The 26,203-nt window shown below is 46.8% G+C and overlaps 1 protein-coding gene across 2 annotated transcripts in view; it reads left to right on the plus strand.

Annotated features, from left to right (window-relative positions):
- LOC133356390 (FYVE, RhoGEF and PH domain-containing protein 1-like) overlaps window positions 1-25,765 on the plus strand; it is a 118,425-nt gene extending 92,660 nt beyond the window's left edge. For both annotated transcript variants that reach the window (XM_061573888.1, XM_061573890.1), the window contains exons 8-19: window positions 908-1,064; window positions 2,848-2,986; window positions 5,299-5,357; window positions 6,279-6,425; window positions 7,379-7,474; window positions 8,287-8,366; window positions 9,951-9,981; window positions 12,571-12,666; window positions 16,932-17,057; window positions 17,705-17,887; window positions 18,289-18,432; window positions 19,432-25,765. In XM_061573888.1, the coding sequence (XP_061429872.1) occupies window positions 908-1,064; window positions 2,848-2,986; window positions 5,299-5,357; window positions 6,279-6,425; window positions 7,379-7,474; window positions 8,287-8,366; window positions 9,951-9,981; window positions 12,571-12,666; window positions 16,932-17,057; window positions 17,705-17,887; window positions 18,289-18,432; window positions 19,432-19,746 (1,573 nt within the window). In that variant the 3' untranslated portion in view covers window positions 19,747-25,765. The remainder of the gene's footprint in view (window positions 1-907; window positions 1,065-2,847; window positions 2,987-5,298; window positions 5,358-6,278; window positions 6,426-7,378; window positions 7,475-8,286; window positions 8,367-9,950; window positions 9,982-12,570; window positions 12,667-16,931; window positions 17,058-17,704; window positions 17,888-18,288; window positions 18,433-19,431) is intronic.
- Window positions 25,766-26,203: the final 438 nt, after the last annotated feature.

Consider the following 26,203-nt stretch of genomic DNA (forward strand, 5'->3'; position numbering starts at 1 on the left):
TTGCCTAAGTGGCTCTGGGGATGGGAGGGGAATTGTTTTGTCTGCTTAAACATTGCTTGCAAAGTTGTTCACAATGGAAATTCAGCCGCTCATCCTATGAAGATGTATATAGAGCCTATCACCGAGGTGCTTTACATTGATTGCAAAAATGTACACAGGATGATAATGGTTTGAAATGAAGAAGTGGGTTTTTGTGGTGAGGTTTTGTTGGCAACAGAACAAGAGGGCTTGACAAGGAGGTGTCGGGATAGGCCTGGTCGTAGCTGGGCGGGGGTGGGGGGCAACAGAAAGCGTGAAGTGTTGAAAAGTAACGAGGCATCCATAATAGAGGTTTTTAGATTAGATCGCGTAAATATAAATGTGTCGTTAAAGCCGCCACCACCCGACACAGCCAATTAGTAAGAAGGGCTTCCACCAGAGAAATCTATAGAAAGGCCCTCTGGGTGGTATTTACTCTTCCACACTGGCTGAACGTACTGGGGAGTACTCACACTTTACCCCACTGTGTGCGACCTACCGATCGACTTAATTGTCGTGAACACCTTGAGACTGCTGGGTGGATAAAGGTGGCAGTGGGCGTGGGGATTTAAGAAACTCGCGCCATCGTTTCAGCTGCCGTGTCGGGAGTGAGAACTGAGCCGGCGTTTTCACCATGACACCACTGCGGCTTCTTGAAAATAAAATAGAGAATCTTTCTATATCCAAGGCAGGACTCCATCCGTGCGCATAATAAATAATTGCGAACATCAGGTCAGATTTTCTCAATTCCACTCAAAGCGAGCAACGTGGCAGGCAATTCACCTCCACTCTCCGACCTGAGCCAGTGGTGGAGATTCCTCATTCCCGTGACAGGGCCGGTCTCTACAAGGCACGTCCGTTTGTTTGACCCTCCCCGTCTGCTGTACAGGCACGAGAATCCCCGCATCGGAGATGTCCTGCAGAAGCTGGCTCCCTTCCTCAAGATGTATGGGGAGTACGTCAAGAACTTTGACCGAGCTATGGACCTTCTCAACACGTGGATGGAGAAGTCTTCTCCGTTCAAGGCCATCATCCAGGAGATACAGGTGCTGTATCATCATCATCATCATGTATAAACGCTCGTTATTGATAAAATGTTGCGTTATATTGTCACGGTGATTGTTTATGCAAGGAAAGCCTCGCTGAGTTGCGTGATTCTTTTTCAGGACGGCCCTGCCAAAAGTTGTTGCATTCATTCACTCGATAAGATGTGGACAACAGCCATAGAAGTGCCTCTTTGACTCTTTTGAAAAAAATAATAATCCAGGAAATACATTCCATACCGCATCAGTACCATGATGAAATAATTGTCTTTTCGGACAAAAGCTTTTTTTTTTTTTACAAATCAACATCAGGCGGAGAGAGATTTGGCAGCGTATATAATAAATATGGAAGAAACAGGTAAAAAAATTATTAAGTTTGCAGCATCTGTTGAACACCCAACGGAGGGCCCGTCTGTTTAAATGTAGGGGAGCTCAAAGCGTGTGTTTGCTATTATTGCTGGCTTCCAAGAGCGTGCCAAGTCCGTCTGTTCTCTCGAGTGGGAAAATAATAATTAAAAAGAAACCAGATGAACTCTGTGAAGTGGCGCTTTCGGGGGTGGCTGCTGGCTTGGTGGTTCAGGCATCTATTTTCGAGAGATCCTCATGGACATCTGCCTTGTGTGGAATGTTTCGGCCGATTCAAATGAATTTAGCACACCCCGCGCTTTCGTGTGGGAGCGTCCTGCACGCGTGACGGGAACCCGATTGGCCCCCACCGGGGGGGGATGGGGGAAATACTCAAAAAAAGTTCTGCACAGATCGAATCAAGAATTCACGACAGCGCTGATATCTCTTGGTCACCTCTCGAAGCTGTAGGTGAACGGGCACAAAAGCTTGTCTGGCCGAGTATTAAAACTTCTAGATTTGAAGCTTTCGTGACTGCAAGGATTCATATTCTTAGGTTTTTTTCGGTAAAGTCACGTAGGTAAAAAATTAAAAATTAATGAAAGTTTTATTAATTTTAATTTTTTACCTACGTGACTTTACCGAAAAAACCTAAGAATACGAGTATTAAAACCTCCAATGAGCACCATTAGCACGGGTGGCTATGTAGGAGTTCAATGTACATACAAAACCTACACATTTGAGGAGGATATCACCAAGAGGCTCACACGGATGGGTTCACCCACCCCAGTTTTCTTCACTGCCATCCCACCAGAATGATGTGGAATTTCCACCTTGGGCTCAGAGCCATCAATGTTTGATGAAAGCCAATTCCCCTGATTCTTTGTTGTTAAAAAAAAAGGTGAAATGTGCAACCCTGCAGTGTCTCGCTCACGCCGCCGCTGGCGGGAGGGCCTTCACCATAGGGAGCTCTAGAGAGGCCCCCCTCTAGAGCAGGGGTGGCCAACCCATCACAGACAATGAGACAAAAAGCCAACAGGTACCCATGAGTTCTGCACAGAGCCGAGTGTGTATATCTAAGTGTGTATATACTGACACTTGTTGGCACAGCACGGGAGACATTTAATTATTCTTTGCTCCTGTGATAGCAGTGTGTTCTACGTCATGCCCCTTCGACAGAGCCACACGTGGTGGATTTAAAGAGCTCGGGAGACGCCAGTTGGGCCACCGCTGCTCGCGAGGGGTATTTTGCCCGACTCTTCCACGCTGGCCAAATGTCCCGGGAGACGTGGACGTACCCACACTTTGCCCCACTACGGGGCAAACCCACCCAACCGTGTGAATCGCCGCAAACCACACCGAGCCAATATTCATTATTTGCATTCGTTCATTTATCTTTCCCCCTCCCCCCGCCGCCACGCCCCCACCTTGAATGAAACAGAAGCGGGACATCTGCCACAACCTGACGCTGCAGCACCACATGCTGGAGCCGGTGCAGAGGATCCCGCGGTACGAGCTGCTGCTGCGCGACTACCTCAAGCGGCTGCCCGAGGACGCGGTCGATCGCAAGGACGCGGAGAGTGAGCGTCACACATCCCGCCTTTGGCCCCGGCACGCGTCCTGCGCGAATCTGCACGCGTTTTTGCTCGCCGCACACGTGTGCGTGCGGCATCGTGCCGCGTGTCTGTTGTTTGCGCAAACCCAGATCATCATCATCATGATCCACGGGCAGATAGCCCGTAGGTGTCCAGCGCACATTTTGTCATTTGTTTCCACTTTCCTCTGTCTTGTGCCGAAGTAGCGCCACTTATTTCTGGCACCCGTCTCTCATGTCGCGCGGCGGCACTTTCCAAATGGTCAAAGTAATCTTCTACGCAAACGAGCATTGATGCAGTGTTCGTCTCCTTCCGAAGCGAGTGGTGGAGGTTCCACGGTCTTGTGACGGAAACGAGTCTCTGCACAGGACAACCGCTGTTAACTTCCACGCTCAAGTGGTGCTCGGCTTATCGACCCTCGGAGGCATGATTAGCTGAATCGGCACCCAACCGGGGGATTTAATACTCGCGCCCTTTCTGATGGCGAGCCGCTCGCTCGACCGCTCACGGAGAGTTGCACGCGGAAGGCGGAGGGAGACTCGTTGTAAATAAAAACAGGAGTTGGCTGAGTGGCTTAGAGGCTAATCCTATGCCAGGGCACCAAGCCAGCCACCACTGAGATTTTGGCTTCAAATCTGGGCTTTGCAGTCACCCACGGTGAACGCGGGTTTCTCACGTGTGACGAGTTCATGGTCTCAGCTGGTTCACCGACGACCGCACAAAGGGTCGCGTCGTCATATTTATAGTTGCGTGTTTTAACGCAATCCTCCTCTGCAAAGTAAAATATTGAGTTCGTTTGACACGCGGCGAAACACAGTTTTGTCTGCTGGGAGTTCAAACGGTGTTATAAAGAGGTCTATTTGAAGCGACTTCAGAACTAGTTCTGGGATACCATGTTCTCAGGATGCTCACCACTCACCGTGATGTCGATAGCACGACTGCGAAATAATTTGGGGACGGATAAAACAAAATGAAGTGGTGGCAGAATCCACAGCGGCACAAGATTGACCAGGGAATTAAAAAAGAACCTTTTTTTATTTTGTAAGCAGTGCAAAGAATGAGAATGAGTGTAATAACACAGTGTACATTGAGAGAAGACAGGTCACTATGCTTTAAATCAACGAGGAAACAATTCACGTGATGGGGTTAAATGAAGCGACCAGCGCAAGTAGGTCAACTTAGCCTGAAAAGATCCCCTGATGCAGTGTTGTGGTAAACGTGATGTTTGAGGAGGCAAAAGAGGTCAGGATTGTGTGCATGGTCCTGGCCCTACCACGTGCCATCGACGGATGCACCGTACCGTCGTACAGGCCCTGAATAGGTTCTCGCTAACAGTGCTTGCCCCAACGGTCTGCGCGTGTACCCGCGTGGGTCCTGGTTTCCCTCCGCGTCATCGCAACGGTCTTCATATTTCTCGTCAACTTCAACCTTACCGATTTTTTTCTGCCCAGCGCGACGCTTGTGATCGTGACCAGCCCTGACATCTTTCGCCAGCGCTGTCTGGCACGCCGCTGTCAGTTGTGCACCGAATTGTTTATTTCATTGCCCCACCAGTGACCTCTTGCCACCATCGACATTCAACTCCCGATGGGTGTCTGGGCCCTGCTTTTTTTAGGCTACCGAACGCAAAACAGCGACGAGAGCCATGTTCCCAATCATTTGTTTTCTAGAGATTGTGGTTGTCATTCAATACAGTTGCCATTAATGTTTAAGTAATAACGTTAATAATAGGAATAATACTTTCCTTTAATGACACTGTGTAACAAAAACATGTTCCTGGGTAGTAAGTGTTATTTCCTAATTGTGTCTGCCTGAAAAGTATGAAAAATGGCTATTATTCCCCACAAACTTTGCTTTTGTGACCAGGACATTGATATTTGAAATTTACCTATTTTCAATGAGAAAACCTGTGCATTTGTGTTTTTCGTTCACATAAAGTCCTGGTCACAAAAGCAAAAGTTTGTGGAGAATAATAGCCATTTTCTATACTTCTTAGGCATAAGCAATAAAAAATAACACTCAGTACTCAAGAACAAAAATTGTGTCACGTAATGTTATACACATGTGAAAATACCACAAGAGTAAAAGTCTATCGACCAAGATGGAAATGAGGCAAACAAGTAGAAACATAACGATTGCAACCATTATCATCACCGTTTTAATATCTGTGAGCAAATTAAAACGTGCATTGCAAAGAAAGATGACCTTGTTTGTTTTTCTGATTCAGCAAAACCGCCTTTTTGAAGTGTTGCAAAATAATGCACCAATGAGTAATCGTCTTACTTTTCCATTTTCAGAATCCTTGGAAATCATCTCCACAGCTGCAAACCATTCCAATGCCGCCATCAGGAAAATGGTGAGAACCATTTATAAATGCATTCACGATCAAGAACTTTAAAAATATCCACCACGAATGTTCCTGGTCATTCCACGGAAACTCCGGTCATCCTCGCAGCAGCGGTCTTTGGCTGGCCATCGAAGACGGTCACAGATGTGCTTTGGCGGCCTTCTGGAACGCTCTTCCTTACGATAATAGAAAGACACTCGAGCTATGTACTTTTAAATCTAGATTGAAAACGAATTTCTTTATAATTGCTTTTTGGGTTGAGCTTTGTTGTTCTTCCCGGTACCTTTCGATTATCACGGTTGGCTACATACGGTGCGAAGAAATTATCGACACACGTACATATATTACTACTGTACACGCGACCTGCCAATGAATACAATGCAACGTATTAATGGACCACTAAAGAATGCACTAAATCCAAACTCTTTTTATTTGTTTTACCATGTAGGGCCCACTGAGCTATGTAGCAATTTTTTCAGAAGCCACAATTGATAGCTCAACGAAGTGGCTTACCATGTGGAAATGTATAGCAGCCATAAGACTCCAAATGCACGTTGCATTGCAGTGCGTAATAAAGAAAAACTAAAACTTGCTATATCGACTGTACTTAAGTTATTTTTCTGTTCGCTACAGATTCTTATTTTGTTAATGCCAATCATTCAACCTTTCCGATCCATTCCCGGCTAGCTGGGAGCAAATTGCCCGTGCTCCTCCAAGTAACAGGTTATGTAAAAGTATATACAAAATAAAAACATAACTTTACTTATTGAAAACATTATTTATAGTAACTGTCGTCATTTGTTGTTGTTGTTGGACTGACCCGACCATACTGGACATCTAAAAAAAAAAGAGCTTGACGGCTCATCGGATTCCCCCTCCTGCAGTCTTAACAAATATTCCGATTCCCGTCTTGTGCCTGGTTCGACGCAGGAGAAAATGCACAAGCTGCTGGAGGTGTACGAGATGCTGGACGGTGAGGAAGACATCGTCCACCCGTCTAACGAGCTCATCAAGGAGGGCCAGATCCTCAAGTTGTCGGCGAAGAACGGCACCGCTCAGGAGAGGCACCTGTTCCTGGTAGGAGCCCCGGGGCCGGGCCTGTGACGCCAAGGCCTGTCACCGTTTCACAACAAACACCCGCCTTGGCTCTGAACGCCACGCGGCTTCTGAGGTGCTGGCTGTGGCTTCGCCGATTGCGCTCGCTCTCTCCGAGCCTTGAATTTCATCAATGTACCCTGCCTGGGAATATTTTACCCCTTTTCCACTGGCACATCCGAGCTGAGCCAGCGCAGGACTGTGACGGTACGGGTGGCATTTTCACAGGATATTTGCCGTGCCAAGCCAAAACCAAACCGTGATCAACTTGACTGACGAGGCTAATTACGGGTTCATTGCTTGTGAGACCAGCGATTACACTGCGTTTAGTTTGTTGTCCTTCCAACGAAACTTGCGATTATAGCATTGGTGCCATTGGCACAGCTCAGCTTCTGCAGTGTGAAAACAACCTGGCACCTCCTAAGCTGCACCAAGCTGACATGGGATAGCTCCGGTGCAGATTGGTTGAACAATGGAAAAATAGATTCTATAGGTGCCTTAGTCTGACTCTCGAATGTTCATGAATTTGCACTGAACTCTGGTCATTCTGAACTTGCCTTCCTCAGGCTCGTTGAGCCTCAGACATTATTAACAATGAGTTATACGTCTGGCTGAGCTTCACGCACTGGCTCAGTTGGTGAAGCCATGGGGTAGGGGCCCAGTCCTGGTTTCCGGTGGCATCCGCCACTGATATTAGCCGTGAATGATTATAATCATCGTCAGGCTGGCGGGTTCACAGCTAATCACTGCGTCACTTCTCTAACCAAGCGACATGTAATAAACGATGCAACGGTGGCAACTTGGCGAGGCCTTTGTCACAGCAGCAGCAGCTGAGCATGGCAACAAACAAAAAAAATCCAAGATGTAAGCCGAGAGACACAACGTTTAATTTGCGCTCTATGTGTGCGTGTGTTCGCCTACCCCTCCAACCCCAGTTCAACAACATGCTCCTCTACTGCGTGCCCAAGCTGCGACTCATGGGGCAGCAGCGTTTCAGCGTGCGCACGAGGCTCAACATCGACGGCATGCAGGTGCTGCAAGCGCCAGCCCCCCCCCCATTCACCTCCACACAAACCCCACGCGTCTTTGCCACTCGTGTTGCTGGCCGCGACGGCTCAATTGCATCGTTGTTTGAGCACCGCACATCCGAGGGGTTTTGTGCTGTAAGCCCCAACGGGCTGTGGCTGCCGTCTTTCAGATGCCGATGTTCATGTCAGGATAATGGAGCAACAACCTCTTAGGTTCTGGGCTCAAGCCGTCGGGGTGCTGGGTGTTTCTAAGGATGCTGATGACTTTATTGATAGAGACATGGCCGGGGGTTCAAGCCCTTGGGACTGGGTGTCTCTTTGGTCAGGAATTGGTGCCTGCGTCAGAACAGTAAGCCGCAGAAGGCTGTGGCTTACCGACTTCCTGAGTGTGACCTCGCTTATCCACACCAGGGGAACTGAACTTACCCTCAAAGCCTGGTGTAGAGATGTTCGTAACATCGCACCAATATTTGTAGCGATCGGTGCTTACATTTTGTCAAATCAAGTAAAAAAAAAAAAAAATTCAACACAGCGGTGTTTGTGCAGCCGTCGGCAACCGGGCAAAGATCATCAGCTCCCTCCACTGGAGAACCCCGTTGAACCACTGGCATCCGTAATCCGGACTCAAACCGTGGATGTCAACGGTGCTAGCTCAGTGTCTCTGACCTCATCAGCCGCCCGGTCTTGTGGTTCCTGAATAAAGGATGCGTGTCTAAACAACGAGTCCCCGGCTCATCCCAGCGTGCGTTCCGGCACGCGTGCCGACACGCGGCGCGGTGCGTGCTGACACGCGACGCGCTCTTCCCGCCCAACAGCTGCAGGAGGTCGAGTCCCAAGGGCAGCCGTACACGTTCAGCGTCTCAGGGAAGCAGAGGGCCTTGGTCATCCGAGCACGGTAACTCCTCGCGCCCACCCACCCGCCATCCCACCCCACAAACCTCCCTCCCTCCTTCACCCCATGCACCATCCCCCCTCCCCCTCCGCACACACCATCTCCTCTTCCCTTCCTCCCTCCCAGCCACCCCCCACACAAACCTCCTTCTCACTTGCCCACCCCCTCCCGGCCATCACTTCCTCCCACGCAAATCCCACCGCAACGCCTCCGCGCGCTGCTCCCTTGGGTCCGAAGTGGTCCAAGTCGCGATTGGTGGGGAACCTTGTTACGGAAGTGCAGGATGTCCTGCAGGATTTCATATTGGGACAAATGCAAGTGCTCTGAAGGAAGGCCGATGCGCCGCATTGGTGTTGTTATTACGATAAGGGCGGCAGAGCAGCGGCAGATATCTCACTGCCATACGAACCCCCCGACGCCAGTTTCATTCCCGGCCACGAGATTTTAAACTTGAATATGGCGGGAGCATTGGACTCTAAACGCCAGCGATTTGAGTTTCAATCCTGGCCATGGCCAACATCAGTGGCGAGTGATTATACGCGAACTAGTGCCGCCCTGCTTAGCTCCCTTCACCAAGCCTGTGCTGAAGGTTTATTCGCCAACTTGTTTGTGGGATTGATTGTAATTCCCATAGAAACTATTTTAACAATACAGTAGCACCCCTCTTAACGACGGTAATTGGTTCCACGAAACAGGTCGTGAAATGATTTGGTTGTTAAAGTGAGTATAGGAAATACATGTTTAAGGCTTTATTCGTTCCGATAGCATCGAATGTAAACAATGCTCAACACTCGTGAATGGAGGTCGCTGATTGGCCGAGGCCTGGTCAGACCATTTTGGAGCTCGCCGTTTGGCCGACATTGGCGGTCACGTGCTCGTCATAATCCCGTCGTTAGCAGGGGGAATGGTCGGTAAGCGAAGACATTGGGCTCTGTGGAGGCACGTCGTAAGCTGTTAACAGGGGTGGTCGTTCAGAGGGGTTTTGCTGTATACTTATTATTGTTTTAGTTTAACACGTAGGCTTTCACGACCAATATGATCCATAATAGAGGTGTTTTGGGTTAGATCGCGTAAATATATAAATGTGTCGTTAAACCCGCCAGCACCTGACACAGCCAACTAGTACTGTGTGAATAAAAAAAAAACTGCCAGAAGAAATTTTACATTTCCTGGATGAAAACGTGTAAATTTAGGTTCCGTTCTTTAACCAGGTGATGCTTAACAAAGCGTGTAAAAAATTACATTAAATCAGCTGTGGCTTCAGTAATCCCAGTGCATTGTAGAGCACTTTGGTGAGTGCAGCAGTGGCCCAACCTGCGTCTTCTGACCTGCATGTGGCTCTTTAATCCACAATGTAAAGTAGAACGCGCTATCACAGTAGTAGTAGCAAAGAATAGTGAATGACTCCCGTGCTGTGCTGAAAACTGTCAATATATACACGCACTTTGCTCTGTGTCGAACTCATGGGCACTGTTTAGCTCTTCGTCTGTAACGGGTTGGCCATCCCTGCTGTAGTGAGACGAGACTGGGCTTGCTCATTTCTTCGTTTGCTTTATTGTGACTTCATCGTTCTATTTCTTGTTACAGATCAGAAGCTGAGAAGAAAGAGTGGGTCAAGGTACGCCAATAACACCACTCGCTGAATTTGTCCACAATGCTTCTCTCTCTTGAGAGAGAGAGAAAAACAGTCACACCCTTTCCTATTGGTGGAGGCCTTGCCATTCGAATTGTGTTCTTTGGTGATGCTTTTGTATTGGTGCACAGATGCAAGTAACTATTTTCGTTTGCTATTTTTTTTATTTTACCAGGCAAGGCCCACTGGACTATGCAGCTATTTCTCAGCAGCGACCTGGCCACTAATGATAGCTCGACGAAGTGGCTTATCGTGTTGAAATATAGAGCAGCTAGAGACTCTAAACGCGTGTTTCTAAACGTGGAGGGAAAACACTTTCGGCCAGTCGAAAGCAAATGATTCCAAAATATTTAAGTTGATGTCCGACTTGTCCGACATCCCTATAAACCCCCCTGAATCATATTTGTAAAAATATTGTTACCAGAGGGTTTCCATACACGTATCATCCATTATTAAATCGTTACAATTCGATGGCAATCTCAGCCAACTGCATGAAACTCTGCCTCTTGCATGATGTCTGGCCAGCGTGGTATAATTGGTCAAATGCCCTCAAGATGGACTTAAGTGTACAAGGAACGTGTTGCCAACATTTCAGCCTCACAATTCACACTGCTGTATAATTATTATAATTCCTTAATGAACAGATGATAGCTTTGTGTGACAACTTTTAAAGCTGCCGCTGTTCGGTTTTTAAAATTTATATACCACCGGTTTCCTTTATAAACGGCCGCTTTATTGCCTTTCCCATGCTCCCGACACATTATAGCGTCAATCTGATTAGGCTATAAATAATGTATAAACGCGAGGGGTTGGAAACGGCGATATGATCTTTGCGAGCGAAAACGTAAAAAGCAGAAAGACATTTGGAGCCCAGGGTCCATTGTTAACGCTTCCTCTCCCAGACGCACGCGCGAGTGCGTCGCGGTCCCAAGCCACGCGCGTGCCGATTGTGCCGATGCCGCGCTATTTACCGCACAATGATTGCGAGCGACGTGGAGCGGTGGCGGTGGGGAGTGGTGGGTGGGACGCTGCTCTGCGTAAAAAACGCGATTCCCACGTCGTCGAGGGGGTGTTGTTTCGCTTTTACAGACCCCGGTGCCGCGGTGGGAGAGACGTTAACTACCTCGCCTGGTATACAGGAGGTCGTGGGTTCGATCCCGAATCCTGACGCCTGCTGTATATTTTGTAGTTTGCATTTCGCTTTCCCCGTGGCTGCGTAGATTTTTTCTCCGAGTCCTCCGTTTTTTTCCCCTCCACGTTTGTAAACATTCATTTAGAGCATTTGGCTGCTATAAGTGGTCACTATAAGCCACTTTGTTCAGGTATCGTCTGTGTATGTCAGTTGAACTTTACACCGTACATCGCCAACCGTGCTAATCGCAGCTGCCGGGAAGGACAAACTAAACACAAAATGCAGCTCCAAAGAAATACGTTTTCAGTCTGCGGCCAGGTCGCTTCTGAAAAATAGATATAGAGCTCAGTGGGCCTCACCTGGTAAACAAAACAGTTTCGGTTTAGTTTAAGTCAAGGTGCAGCCCTGCGATTACTTGCTGCCGAAAATGCCTACATCAGCGGATACCCTCGAGAGCTCTTCTCTTCCACGCTGGCCGCGTTGTCTGGCCACTTAACCCTCACCGCCCGCGACCCGCCGCTCGACCGACCGCCGTGAAACCATTTATAGCTGCTGGGTCAACGGAAGTGGGGGAGGCGGGGGGGGGCATTTAAGAAAAGTGAACCATTGTTGAATGTGAAAATCGCACCATACGAACACTTCGGTATTGTAACCGGTCGAGAGTTACGACCAAGTGCCCGGCAAAAAGGAAGGAACACGCCCGAGAGGAAATGCGCCGGTGGAGTGAGTGATGAAATCAGCTGCTGTGCAGGACTGGGAGAGATGAGGGCGGCTTGGGGAGGGCGTTGATCCAGCAGCAGATAGAACATGACTGGTAATGTAGGCTACAAGTGATAGCTGGCTGGGTGTCCCCAGTGGGAAAGCCACTCAGCTCACAATCAAATGTTGACCTTGTTAACGATAGAGTCTTGTAGATATTCACTTTTTTCAGGACGGCATTTACATTTTCAGTTGCCATTACCCGGCCGGGGTGGAGATTCAATCTGCCAAACTCTAACCCCAAGGACCCTGAACACTATGCTCCTGAGCTACACACTACAGTATCTCATCGTTAAGCGTGCGTGTATATGTACATAAGCAGTGCACAGCATGCTTAAGTTCCCATTGGGAGTACGTTTAATCTCGGCCGGATTTTTCCACTTTGCGAGCGGTTAATTGGGCTCCATAGAGCCGCGAGTTTTTAGCGAGCACGGCCCGCTTCGGAAACGTGAAAAGCGGCGCAGGGGCTCGCAAGCGACAGTGGTTGATGGTTCCATTAGAGTCGGCATTAATCGCTGCGAGCCGGGGCGCAAAGGAGGGCCGCGATTGCGATGAATCAAGCCGAGTCGACGTGCTCGCCGGATCGCATAGCGAGCGGCGTGCGGGTTTCCGTGATTAACGCGAGTCGCGTCTCCTGTGCCCGCCCCCACACCCCCCCCGCCGCCTTGCGCTCGCTCTCGCAGGCGATCCGCGACACGATAGAGAAGCACGAGAAGAACAGCGAGAGCTTCAAGGCGTTCAACAGCTCCTTCACGCGCGATGACGACGGAGAGTTCTCGGTGAGCCCCCCGCCAAACCTCATTAACGCGGCCCTGTCCTCGGTCGTCGGCTGTTCGGCCTGCAGAGGACGGATGGTGAATGGTGCTCGCGCGGCGGCAGCATCAATGGTGGTGGTGGCGGTTGAAGCGGTGGTAGCGGTAGTGACGGTGGTGGCGGTGATGGTGGTGGTGGTGGTGTTAGTGGTGGCGGTGGCGGTGGTGGTGGTGGCGGTGGTGGCGGTGATGATGGTGGCGGTGGTGGCGGGGGTGGCGGTGATGGTGGTGCCGGCGGTGGTGACGGTGGCAGTAGTGATGGCAGTAGCGGTGGTGATGGTGGCGGTGGTGTTGGTAGTGGTGGTGGCAGTGGTGGCGGTGGTGGTGACGGTAGTGGTGGTGGCGGTGGTGTTGGCAGTGAACGGGTGCACCACATTGATGAGATGTTAACTCCCTCACCTGGTATGCAGGAGGTCGTGAGTTCTATCCCAACCCTGACGATGCCTGTATATTTGGAGTTATACAGGCCCTCTATTTTTTCAACCTCCTCATTTAGAATCAACGTGTGTTTAGAGTACTTGACTGCCTTAAAATTCCACATGATGAGCCAACTTCTTTGGCCAGGTCACTTCTAAAATAGAGCTACACAGCTCAGTGGGCCTTACCTGACAAAATAAACAAAAAAATCAGTTTGGAACGCAGTGCCCAGGGCCTCAGATTTTAGACCCAAACCTCTACTTTTGGACTGGTTTATGACATTCAGTGTAACCGGCATAGTCAGGTGAGCGTAAACCAATGTTGGCGAACTGCCAGTAGTTTAAATTTCGATTTAAAGCTTTCGTGACTGCAGGGATTCATCTTCTTGGTTCTTTCGGTAAAGTCACGTAGAATGGAAATAATAAAATAATAAAAATGAAACATAATAAAATAATTTTTTTACCACCACCGCCGGCACCACATAATAAAATAATTTTTTTATTATGTTTTATTTTTATTACTTTATTATTTCTATTCTACGTGACTACCGAAAGAACTAAAATAATGCAAATAAAACATAATAAAAACTTTACTGAAAGAACCAAGAAGATGCCAGAAGTTTGTAGGTTAGATGATCATGAACTTGATTGTGTATAGAAGGCTAGCTTTGCCATATTATGAACACCTTTTTTTCTCAGTAAAATGTGTCAAGACAGTTTGGGGCACAGATCCGAGGTGTGTATCTATCTATCTATAAGATACGGTATTATATAAGTTTTTGTTTTTATTAATACCTCCAGGAAGTTCAGATAATCTACTTGTCCCATTGTCCACAAAGCATTGAACGACGATCGTAAAACTCCCATCCGAACGCGACTCAGTGTTAAACCAGGAGGACATCCTGAAGTCAAGATTCCCACAATCTAGAATGTTACGATTGTTATTATCCCAAGCTGAGAAAACATATTTTTACAGCGTAGCCACTAAACTCGTTGTGCTGCTCAAACGTTAATTCACAGCTCAGAATCGGAATACTTTTTTTCAAAATCAGTTTTTTTTTATTTTTACTGGAGGAATCCGGTGAGCTTTTAAGCTCCCTTTCTCAGATGACCAGTAGAGGCGGGTAAACACGTTACAACCACAACCAGTACAATAACATGATAGCAAATTTCGATTTAAAGCTTTCGTGACTGCAGGGATTCATCTTCTTGGTTCTTTCGGTAAAGTCACGTAGAAGGGAAGTAATAAAATAATAAAAATACAACAATAAAATAATTCTCACGACATTCAGACGCTGTCTTCCCGACAGACCTGTTCTTCACCTGAGGACGGCTGCTTGCGTTGTGGCCGAAACGTCGTGAGAATTATTTAATTATGTTTTATTTTTATTATTTTATTATTTCCCTTCTACGTGACTTTACCGAAAGAATCAAGAACATGATAGCAGTTCAAAGTCCAAGTAAAGTAAACAATTAACCCAAACGCATACAAATAAAACCAAACCATCCCCATCCTAAGCCCACTGAGATGATAACTTATTTTTCAGAAGCGACCTGGCCACAAATGACAGCTCAACAGAGTGGCCTATCATTTGGACATTTATAGCACCAAAAAAATAATCGATCATATTCTCAATGCGTGTTTCTCATCGCGTTGTCGCAGGCCAACGGCACGGCACGGCTGCCTTGCGTCTTGGCGACAGTTTTTTTGCGGAAGTTCGGCAGGAAAAACAAGTTGAAAGCCCCCCTTCCGTTTTGTTGTTTAGCAAATCTCTATTCTGGGCAAGCGCTTGGTGGGATTTCGTGACCTAAATTGTGACTTCAAAACAGCTGCAATCCGCTGTAAAACATTGAACCTGCTCTTACAAACAACATCACCGCTTAGATAAGCAACCCTTTGCCAATCCACCGCTGGATGAGGGCCTCGCCAGGCCATGCACCTGATGAGTTAAATGATGACGTCACCCTGCTGCTGCTGCTGCTCTATTTAAGACCGGGAGCAAGAGCAGAGCCCCTCCCCATTCTGGCGAATTGCCCGATGATGCTGGATGCAATTACCAGCGAAACGTCGTACTACTCAAAAAATTTAAAATGTTGTGGTTTCACGCTTCAACACACCGGTGCGCTAAAGCAGTGAACTATTTGTCTTTAGTCAACAAGCTTTAAATCGTAATTTAGAGCTACACAGCTCGGTGGGCCTTACCTGGGGATATAAAACTAATAATGTTTAGTTCATAGTTTAGATTGAATGTTGCTGCACTGCGATATAACAGAGCCTTTGGGGTTCACTCCACTTGTTGCAGCAGTTTGCGCACCTTGTTGACGTCCGGCGAATGCGGCGTTAGTCGGACCCACCAGGATGCCCCGGGCTAAACTCTGAGCCATACAGCTGCCTAAATAATGGCCTCGGCAGAAGGTCACAAAGCAACCTCCTTCCCTTTTCTTTCAAGACGTGCTCGCAAATGTTTGTTTGTTTTTCGTATATTAATATATAAAATACTTTTTATTTTATTTTAAAACCGCTTGCGCGCATGTTCGCAAGCTGTCCCTAATGCACCTTTGTATTGTCCTTGTTGGGAACACATCCTGTTACAGACTTTCCTTCGCTCGCTCGAATCCCTAAAGTGGAAACTGTGACTCGTGGCGTGTGCATATGAAGGCAAGACACGTGTTAAGCGGGGAGGGGGGGGGTCCTTGTGCCTGTCGTTTAATGCTTCCGCCTTCATATTTTACCAGCCAGCCACTCGTTCAAAGATATATTCGCTCACCGAGAATGGCGCCAGATATCGAGCGCGAAGACGGTGCTGCGGGAGTATTTTTGTTTGAACGCAGCTCGCCATAATCCTCCTCTCTGTGCATCCCCGCAGTGGAATTTGTCGGATCGAGGGTGGGCGAGAGGATTCGTGTCGTGCGGGAGGTTTTGTGGGGGGTGATATTGCGATACGTTGAGCTGTGCTGCCATCTGCAGAGTGCCTTTGTAGCTGCACCGTCCTCGGCTGTTATTGGAATCGCTCAAGGCCCAAGTCACGGCTCATTTGCATGTAGGCAGTCCCCGCTTTTGCTGCACAAAGCGTTGCTGAACACCGCATCGTAAATCGAATCGTCGTGAAATCGGACCCTGTTTTCCCAAAGTAGAAACACATTACCTGTCACCCCAAATTCTTGTACAGGGAATTTTAGTTTTCAGGTCCATACGGCGTACAGCCGTTTCAATGCGGGCAATTTGTTTTGCTTATTTGTTTGTGTTTCTCTCTTGTGATGGGACTTTGTAGGATGAACGTTGAGATTTATAAGGGCACGGGGTGACCAATAAGGTTTGAATTCGTCTGTAACAAGAAGGGCACTGATAAGAGGTTGACAGGTATGGTCAAACATCACTTGCCGATGTGTTTTTTTCCTTCTATCTGTCATATTTAACAGGGGTTTTATAGGTAAGCATCCCGTAAAAAAAAAAACTCAGAAAAACAAAAGCTCCGCACCAAGTCGCTTCAGAAACCAGACCCAACTTTGTTCAGATGTGTTCTGAGTCGTGTCGGACGATGCGTCGTAAATTGGCAACATGCAGTGCAAACGAACTTCAACAAACATGCATGCATGCACCTCTGTGATTGAACATCTGAATAAGTATTTTTCTTATGATCCACCTCCTGGATTGAATATCTAAACGTTTCTCTTATCGTCCACCTCTCTGAACGAACATCTGACTATCCCCCTTCCGATGCGGGAATCGAATGCCTCTCCTCCCCCGCGCGTGAAAGCCCACGCCGTTTCTGACCGCCCGCCCCCCCCCCACTTCCCGCATGTCTCCACCTGCAGGCCACGGAGCTGGGGCGACGGGCGCCTCACCTTGTGCGCGAGCGCAGCGTGTCCGAGTGCATGAGCTGCTCGGAGCCCTTCAACGCCCTCACGCGCAGGAAGCACCACTGCCGTGCCTGCGGCCACGTGAGTACAGCAGAAGCTATTTTCGACCCGCGAGCGGTACGTTCTGGGGAAGGCTCGCGAATGCAGAAGCTTTGCTCAACGTTCCAGGCATGAGTGAACATAATCGGGATGGGGGGAGGATGGTAAATGTAAAATAACAATGACTACAATAAATTCATAATAAGTTATGAGGAGGTTCAATCTTGATTTGAAGCTTTCGTGACTGCAGGAATCTATACTCTTTGGTTCTTTCGGTAAAGTCACGTAGTGGCGGTTAAATTTCGATTTAAAGCTTTTGTGACTGCAGGGATTCATCTTCTTGGTTCTTTCGGTAAAGTCACGTAGAAGGGAAGTAATAAAATAATACAAATTATAAAATAATTCTCACGACGTTTCGGCCACAACGCAAGCAGCCGTCCTCAGGTGAAGAATGATCATTAACTGGTATGTGTCTATACCAGAACCAAGAAGATAAAGTCACGTAGTTAGAAATAAAATAAAACAAATCACGACGTTTCGACCGCTTGTGTTGCGATCGAAACGTCGCGATTTGTACGTGACTTTACCGAAAGAAACAAAGAGTAAGTTACGAGTAAAACAACATAGTTTTGTATCTATTACATTTGATGATGATGATGATGATGATGATGATTTGCTCTGCCGCGCAGGTCGTGTGCGGCAAGTGCTCCGAGTACAAGGCGCAGCTGGAGTACGAGGGCGGCAAGCTGGGCCGCGTGTGCCACGACTGCTACGGGGTCCTGAGGCCTCAGCAGCAGCAGCAGCAGCAGCAGCAGGAGACGGAGGAGCTGCCTGATGACGTGCGACGAGCCCGAGTCGCCGCCGTCACCGAGGTGCGTGGAGAGAGCCGGCGCTCCCTCCTCCGCTCGCCGCGGTTTATTTTTCGGGCCGTGGTGCGAGCCGAGTTTTTTTTTCTCTCGAGACTCAAGAGTCGTCGGCTGTTTTCATTTGGGTCGGAAGAGACGGTGGCCTCCTCGCAGTTCCACCCGTCACGTGTCTTGCTGGCACCTTAACGCACAACTCATGCCGTCGTCTGGGAAGAATGGACGTCGGTAATTCGAAGCCAGATATGATCACGAGACCTAAATGTCAAAAAAAAAAGTTTTTTTTAAGGGCCAGAAACGAACCCACCCCCTTCGCGTGCCGTGCCGGCCTTCGTTAGAACTCGCTAACAGCACTCGACCCAACAGTCTTGTTAAGGCCATCCTGGCGGGGGGGATCTTTGTCTTTGTAGCGGCGTGCCTCGGCGGATCCGGCGGGCAGCATTCTGTGTGGATTCCTGAGTCTGTCGGAGCGCGGAGTGAAGGCGTCGCACCGCGCCTGGTTCACCGTGCCACGCTCAGAGCCCCTCGTCCTCTACATGTACGAGACCGCAAAGGTACGGACGCACAAACACGAAGATCCCTCGCATAGCCTCAACAGAGCATCGAGGCAAGTGCCGTTAGCAAGTAGCAGCACCTGTGAAGGCCGACATGACACACGAGGGGGTGGGGGGGGCCAGCACCATGCCCGGTCGCATCTGTCTCCCCAGTGCTGATGACCACACATGCCAGGTACTGACTTTTAAGGCTGGATCGACCCAGTGGAAGCCTAGGACGGGCTCAGACAACCGCTACCGATCGTGGCCACGAGCGGGATTCGAACTCTGATCGCCGGGATATCAGCGCACTGCACTCACCGCTACACCACCGCTCCCAGATCGACGTACATACAAACACACAGACGTGCAGACCTGTGGTGGCACAAGGTGACTCCAGCACGTGGCCTACAAATGGGCATTATTCTGCCGGTAGGCGAATCATGATTACTACGTACAATTACAATTTAATAGTATTTAGGTAATTTTCTAATGAGTTTTCAAGTTTCATATATTCGGTGTAGTCCTGTGAGCCATGCGGCTCTTGAGTCGGGTGCAACCGCAACAAACAAAAACATGAACAGAGAACATCTTAAAGTGACGATGCGCAACAGAAACATCCTGGATAAACCAGAAAACCTTTCAGAAAAAAGAAACGTATTACAACGCTGTTTGCAAAATTTCCAGTGTGATGCAAGTCAAACAATAACAACCAAAAGACAATTCAGATAAAGTTATCAGGCCAACTCCGCACTTCTGCAAGAAACACGGCTTAACCGTATGTTTTCGAAATCACCAAAATAAAGCTATAAAAACAATGTAACAACAGTAATCATAGGAACTGTGATTCAAATGTAACAATAAACGATATACATAACATGTCCGATCAAACTTGCAGCCATAGTTAATGATGGCAATGGTAATAATAATAGAAAAACAGCAGCGGCATCTTCCTGTGTTTTTTTTAACACACCCCACCTTCCCACGTGCATCAACACCTCTTCCCGCGTGACCCGCAAGGACGCCAAGCCTCTGCGGACGATCCCGCTGCCGGGCTACGCCATCAGCCCCCTGGAGGCGAGCGACCCGCACGAGGCGCGCCACGCCTTCAAGATGACCCAGTCGCGGCAGACGCTCTACTTCGCCACGGACGGGGAGGAGAGCCAGCGGCGGTGGATGGGATACCTGGCCTTGGCGGCGATCGGCGAGGTGCCGTCGTGCCCCCCGTCGCCCAGCGTCATCAGCAAGCAGGGCTCCATCCCCGAAGAGGGCGCCGAACAAAACGACGAGTCCTCGACTCAGTCGGACAGCATCCTGGACACCAGTGCTTCATAGTAGAAGGCTACGCGGTCACTGCTGAGTCGCGTTATTCGTTCGCGTTGTGTCGTCGTCGTCGCCGTCAGTGTCGGTGTCGGTTTTGAGTTCTTTTTACGGACTTGTGTTGTGATACCTTGAGGGTTTCGAGGACACTTTGGTTTCTTTTTGTTGGTTGTGAAAGGAAAGATTTCTGTGGGGGGAAAAATGGGAAAGCTGATTATTTTCTTTTTTTCAAAAAACTAATTGAAAATTCGGATGTCCCAAAGGCGAATTGTGCAATAAGATGGCCTGCTTTCAAAACTGCGGCAAACCTAAGGGCTGCGTGGTCGATCCAGTGGAATATATTCAAACCGGCAGGTTAAAAACAAAATCAAAGTTGCCAATCACGAAAATGTTTGACGATGCTTAATAGTCCGGAGGTAAAAGAATATATTTTGTTTTAACATTTTTTTTTACAAATACAATTGTATATCACAAATGTAATTTATGGTAACATTTTATAAACAAACTTGAGTCAGGTCATTGTAGGATTTTACCAAATCAGGAAAGTCCCTCTTAAAGAAAAGAGATCATTTTACTTCCTGTTGAATCCATAATAAGCTAAAGTATATAATTGGATGGTTTCTGCATGCCATTGACACTGCCCATGTGCACTACAAAGCTAGGGATTCTGCACTGATAGTTTACCCTCATGCTTTGTTCCGATGACGTGGACCGGTAGCGCAGTAGTCAGCACACTGCGCTACAAACCTAGCGGACTCGAGATCAATTCCCAGCCATGGCTAACATCAGGAGTGAGTGATAATTGGACAGGTTCAGGGCCTTTCCCTCACCAATCTGTACTGACCAGGACAGTGCGGTATAGTATAACTCCTGTGACCAGCACAGTGTAGGAAGACCTTCATCTAGCAGTGTATAAACAAAACAGCTGTACACCATTCATGATCTTATCTCGTGAAATCCCCGTGTTATGCAAAACGGCCAATAGCATGCAGTCTAACTGCAGTCAAAGTGAACTAAATACGATAATAGTCTCCAGTTGGAAAGAATGCAGCCATATTTGTATGTTTTGGGCCTAAAAACTTGCCACGCAAATCACTTCCCCGAGTGGCCATTTTGAACTGTGATTGGTTCACCTTCGGTCATCTGTGTGTGCAGATGTATTTTTTGTTAAACGAGCAGAAAGGGATGGCACAAATATTTAGAGCCCCTGAGGCCTTACACACGAAAGGCTGAGGGAACGTAAAAACAAATCGATTTCGACTCGGACGAAAGTCGTAACTGCCTGTTTCTTCCCACTTCAAATTCCAGCGAAGCCCGACTTCATTTAAATGCAAACTCTTTCTATCCACAAAAGTGGCCTTAAGTAAACGGAGACTAATCAAAAGCAAGCGTTGTCCATCAGTCTCCTCGCCGAAGTTGGCCTCGTGTTCCCTCGCCTTGGAGTGGCAAGCACAGTGCTGCACGTCAAGAATGAGTGCGTTCGGTTTGCACTTGCAACTGTTCAATGGCTTGCAAAGGATTCATTTAAGGAAAGGGGGGTGGGGGCGGTGAGGGGGGGGCGTGTAAGCACTGCTATTCTTCTTAAAATTACGAAACAAGTAGTTGTAATGTTTTATAAGCTACGGTTGTGTGAGGCACAAAACAGGACATGTGTGACATCTGTCTATCATGCCATCGGGTAGAAATGTGCTCAGTCTGCAGAGGACTGATTGTAGGGGACGAGGGTTGCCACCTGTCCTGGTTTTTTCTGAACGTTCTCTTTTTGGGGTAGCCGTTCCCTGAAAATCTCTAGGTCTTACCGGCATGTCAAGAGTCCTGTCTGTTGTCAGTTTCGTAGTAATATACCACTCGGGACAATGCGTTTACATGTGGATCCCCTCTACCACTATTGTGAGATATTCTTCTTCTTTTGTCGATGTCCCTGGGGGTTTTGTCCCTCAGAGGTGGCAACCCTCCCGGGGAGCAGGAACGGACGTTCGAATAGCATTTGCTCAACACACGAGACGTTGCGTGTGCCGCCATTTTTCCTCGTGTCAAATATTAGACCGCCTGCACCCCCCCCCCCCCCCCCCAAAGTTATAATATCACGCTCACGAAACATGGCAGGATTTTTCAAACTGTGAGGTTTTTAACATGGATGATACCTTTTTTTATTAAAAAGCATGCCTGCACACCGTAGTAACGAAGACGGACGGTTGAGGCCTGCTTTTGCGAGGCCCCTATTGGTTTTTTAAGATTGCGGACGTAATTTTAGGTCAAAATGTAAAATTACAATAAAATAAAAATGCAGATGGAAGATCTCTCTTACGAAAAAAAATGACAAATTATCTAAGCCTAAGCTACATCGAACCTGTGATAATACGTTTAGGGAAAAGCAAACGAATTGTACGGCTATGTACAAACTCATTTATTTATTTTCCACCCAAAATAATTGTGGCACTCATTAAAGCCGAATTTGTGGCCTAGTAAAACGCAGCTGTTTTGACAGTGGACATTATTAACGCAAACATTATATCCATGAAGACCCCACAGTGATTTTGTTGCTGTTGCCAACACATTTGAGTTAATATGTGTAAATATCTGCATTGTACTTTTATACACAGTATAATTAGAAAATGGGTGCACTTTTGGAGGCAGAATTTGATTGCCCTTTGTATTTTTTTCGGTTTTCGCTCATAGCTTTTGTTACCAAGTGATTGTTAGTGTCAAAATATCAGGGACCACATCATTCTCAGAGCTCCCAGAAAAGGTCAGGTTATAAATAAATACAATTTCGGGACATTCCTCAGAGCAAAAAGCTTGCGTTTGGCCATTTCCAAACGGCATAAATCCCTGATCATGGAGGAAATGAGAACACATTTCCACTCCCCGATGAAACAGCTAAAGGAGGTCATTCGGACAACAGAGCACAAACATCACCCTTGGCATTTGCAGAGTCCAACTCCTGGATGTGACATTGGGAGATTGATTTCATTGTAGAATGCATTTGTACATACAGTGGTGCCATTCCTACTTCTTGTATTACCACTAGAGGCAAAATCAGAACCCTCATCCTCCTTGTGATATGGCACTGGTTTTTTACGTACTTTCCTCTCAACATTATTATATTTAAGTTTTGCATAACGTTCGTTGTATTAGTCGTGGTTGTATCGTGGACCATGCTTTACAGATATTTTTTCAATTCCGCGTCACGACACGGAGATACATTTGTCGGGGTTTTCTGATCCGCTTTTAGAAACCGGATTGAGGAAGACGTCCGATTCGTTAGGGATTGTCTTTGTTGACATTTACACCTCCTTTTGCGAACAAAGTGACCGCATTTTGTCGAGAGGTGACGTAATCTCTACTCTCTTTTTTTTAAAGAGAACGCTCAAGAAGAATTCACGAAAGTTAAACAAAAGATTCATCTTCTTGGTTCTTTCGGTAAAGTCACGTAGAATTGAAATAATAAAATAATAAAAATAAAGCATGATAAAACTCTGTCTTTTCGACAGACCTGTTTTTCACCTGAGGACGGCTGCTTGCGTTGTGGCCGAAACGTCGTAAGAATTATTTTATTATGTTTTATTTTTATTATTTTATTATTTCCATTCTACGTGACTTTACCGAAAGAACCAAGAAGATGAATCCCTGCAGTCACGAAAGCTTTAAATCGAAATTTAAACAAAAGATGGTAATACTTCTGTTTGGCTGCAGTTCTACCTGAAAGAAAAGCAGTCGTGGGTGGGTGTGTTAGTGATAATGGTCAGTGAGGTAAGCATGGAGCTCGGAAGAGCGGATTACATAAAGAACAGACAGCAGCAGTCGCCGTGATACTGGAGTGAAATGCCTTAGGAAGCAACATCTATGAAGGGTTGAAACACAATTAATTTCTTAATTACTCGATGAATGATTAACACAACAAGTTCTATACAGAAACCGAGTGCATTTTAGACCAAAAAGATAACATGAAATAAAGTGAATGCGATAGACATCATCATCATCATCAAACTCCATGGGCAGAGAGCCCATGGGTATCCACTGAAATTCTTGTCGCTAGTTTCCACTTCCCTCTGTCATGTGCCAACGTTAGACAAATACAGCAATTTGTGCTGGAAATTCCACGAAAGTTGTGAGATTGTTTAAATGAGCATTTTTGAAATTTACATTCGCTGCATTATGACCAAACATTTTCAGGATAATTGTCAATAATCATACATTATTGATTTGAGATCATTTGAAATCATCTTCACAACTTTCAATTATTTCCCATAATTATCAAATATATCGATACTACATCTTGATACGTTTTTATTTAAATGGATTTTAGTTCTAGCAGTTAATTTCCCAGTAAAACGAATTTTTACTGACTTTTCATGAAGTCGCTCCCTCGCGATACCGCTATTATTTTTCTGATGATACATTGTGAGTATTTATAGCACAAATTTGTCCTGGCTTGACCCAGGACTTGACGACTCAAAGCTTCTGACCGGTGACAGCAGCACAGTATCGCAGACACGATGCGAATATAACATGTGGAATGCTGGCCACGGAAGCCGTGAACCAATGGACAGTCTGGACACTTCCAGATTTTACGAAACAAGACGTGGACACACAGCCATTGCCAATTCCCACTGCTACCGTCACTGCAATCACCTACACGTGATTATCAACAAGACTTGAACAGGATGGTGACGAGCCGGTCACACACAGGTATTCCACTTGTTTATATCTCTAGCCAATGCAATGCATGCCAGCGGAGGACCAATGTGTTGTGATATTTTTTTTTAACTACGATGCTATTGATTGGTTGGAAATTAATTCAAACTCTGCAGAGCCTACTCCTGAATGAGTCGACGGCCAAAACAACTGTTTTGGGTCGGAGGTAATAGGCGACAGTGTTTTATGTGTATAATTTCACGTTTGAATATCGACCGGACAAACGTCTTGCCATTGTTGGCTCATGTTATAGGAGACTTCAAGCCAACATTTTTCGCGAGCCTATAGTTTGTACCGTGGCTGTGCATAGCAGCGGACCTGGGATAGTTGCGACAGTAAAATGATGGGGATCTAGGGCGAGGCAGCGCTGTGCGTGGCGAATTATCGCTGAGGTAGTCCAGGGTTTTAAATGCCTTCAGGAAATATTCCGTCCGCGCCTGTCGTTTATGTCGATGTCAAAGACCTCCCCCCCCCCCCACGTCTTAATGCGCTGATATTTTGCGTGTGACTATGAAGTTTGAGAGGTCAATGTTAAGATCAAGTTTTAGGATTTAAAAAAACATCCCCTTGACCACCCCTTGTACATATGGCGACATCGGTCACTTTCACGGCGTTGCTCCGTTAACAATGTGGGCAAAATTGATTGTGTCTGTGCGATGAGTATGCCTACTCTTTAAAAAACAAAAAAACATGTGCCCCATTCCCAACAAAGTGTGCGTGTACATATGTGTGCGAGTGTTACACGTCTCAAATCACGGTCTGTATTATATACACACACACACCACACACCCGCACACGCTTATCTTTATAACTTTATTATTTGTTCGATATAATCCGTCTCTTTAATTTATCTCCGCGGTTCCATCATGCTGTACATTGATGACAGGACTAGGTACGCTTTTTTCTCTCTCTCTCTCATTCGTTGGTGGCTGGCCACTACAGGCGTCGCAGATGTTGCTCGAAACCTCGTGGCTCACGTGACGTGGAGTGAAGAGGGGCAGCTCGTGTTTTGTTTGCTGCATTGAGAGGGGGGTGGAGGTAAGAAAGGGCAGTGCCGTAGTTTTCTTTTGCGCAACAATTTACGACAAAGCTCCTCCTGCTATCCCCGCTCAGATGTGTATGCTGCATATGTTCCGAATTAAATTTTTGTTGTTGTTGTAACGCATTACTGTACTCGTAGTATTATTATTATTATTATCGTCGTCGTCATTGTTGTTATCATGAATATTATTTCATCTCTGGCCGTTGCAAAAAATAATTGTGTTCGCATTATTATTTTTTGTTTGGTGCTGTTCAAAAAAAAGAACTTTTACAATAAAGATAACTGGATGGAATATTTTAATCGATCGTCTACTTGATTTTGTTCATAGGTAAACTACCATCTCTTGCTCGCGCCACCCACTGATCACGTTTGAACACAGGCTGCCCATAATTAATGGAACAATCTAAATACAGGGTGTTTAAAAAGAATTGACGCAATTTCAAAGCAGTATATTTCACGATGGCAACATGTTACAATTACATAAAAAGTTACAAGAGGTTTCATGAGTTATCAAGTTTTACTAACCATTTTATAAATGCTCTATGTGCCCTCCACCTGCTGTACGGACAACATCGAGACGATAGTTGAATTCATCCCAAACGCCTCTCAAAGTGTCTTCTTCCACTGAAGTCACCGCTGCCGTGATTCTGTTTTTGAGGTCATCCAGATTAGTCGCTAATGGTGGCACAAAAACACATTCTTTGACGTATCACACAAGAAAAAGTCGCAGGG

Source organism: Lethenteron reissneri, chromosome 54, assembly GCF_015708825.2.
Source record: "Lethenteron reissneri isolate LAM-NWPU_2019-01 chromosome 54, ASM1570882v1, whole genome shotgun sequence".
Taxonomy (NCBI): Eukaryota; Metazoa; Chordata; class Hyperoartia; order Petromyzontiformes; family Petromyzontidae; genus Lethenteron; species Lethenteron reissneri.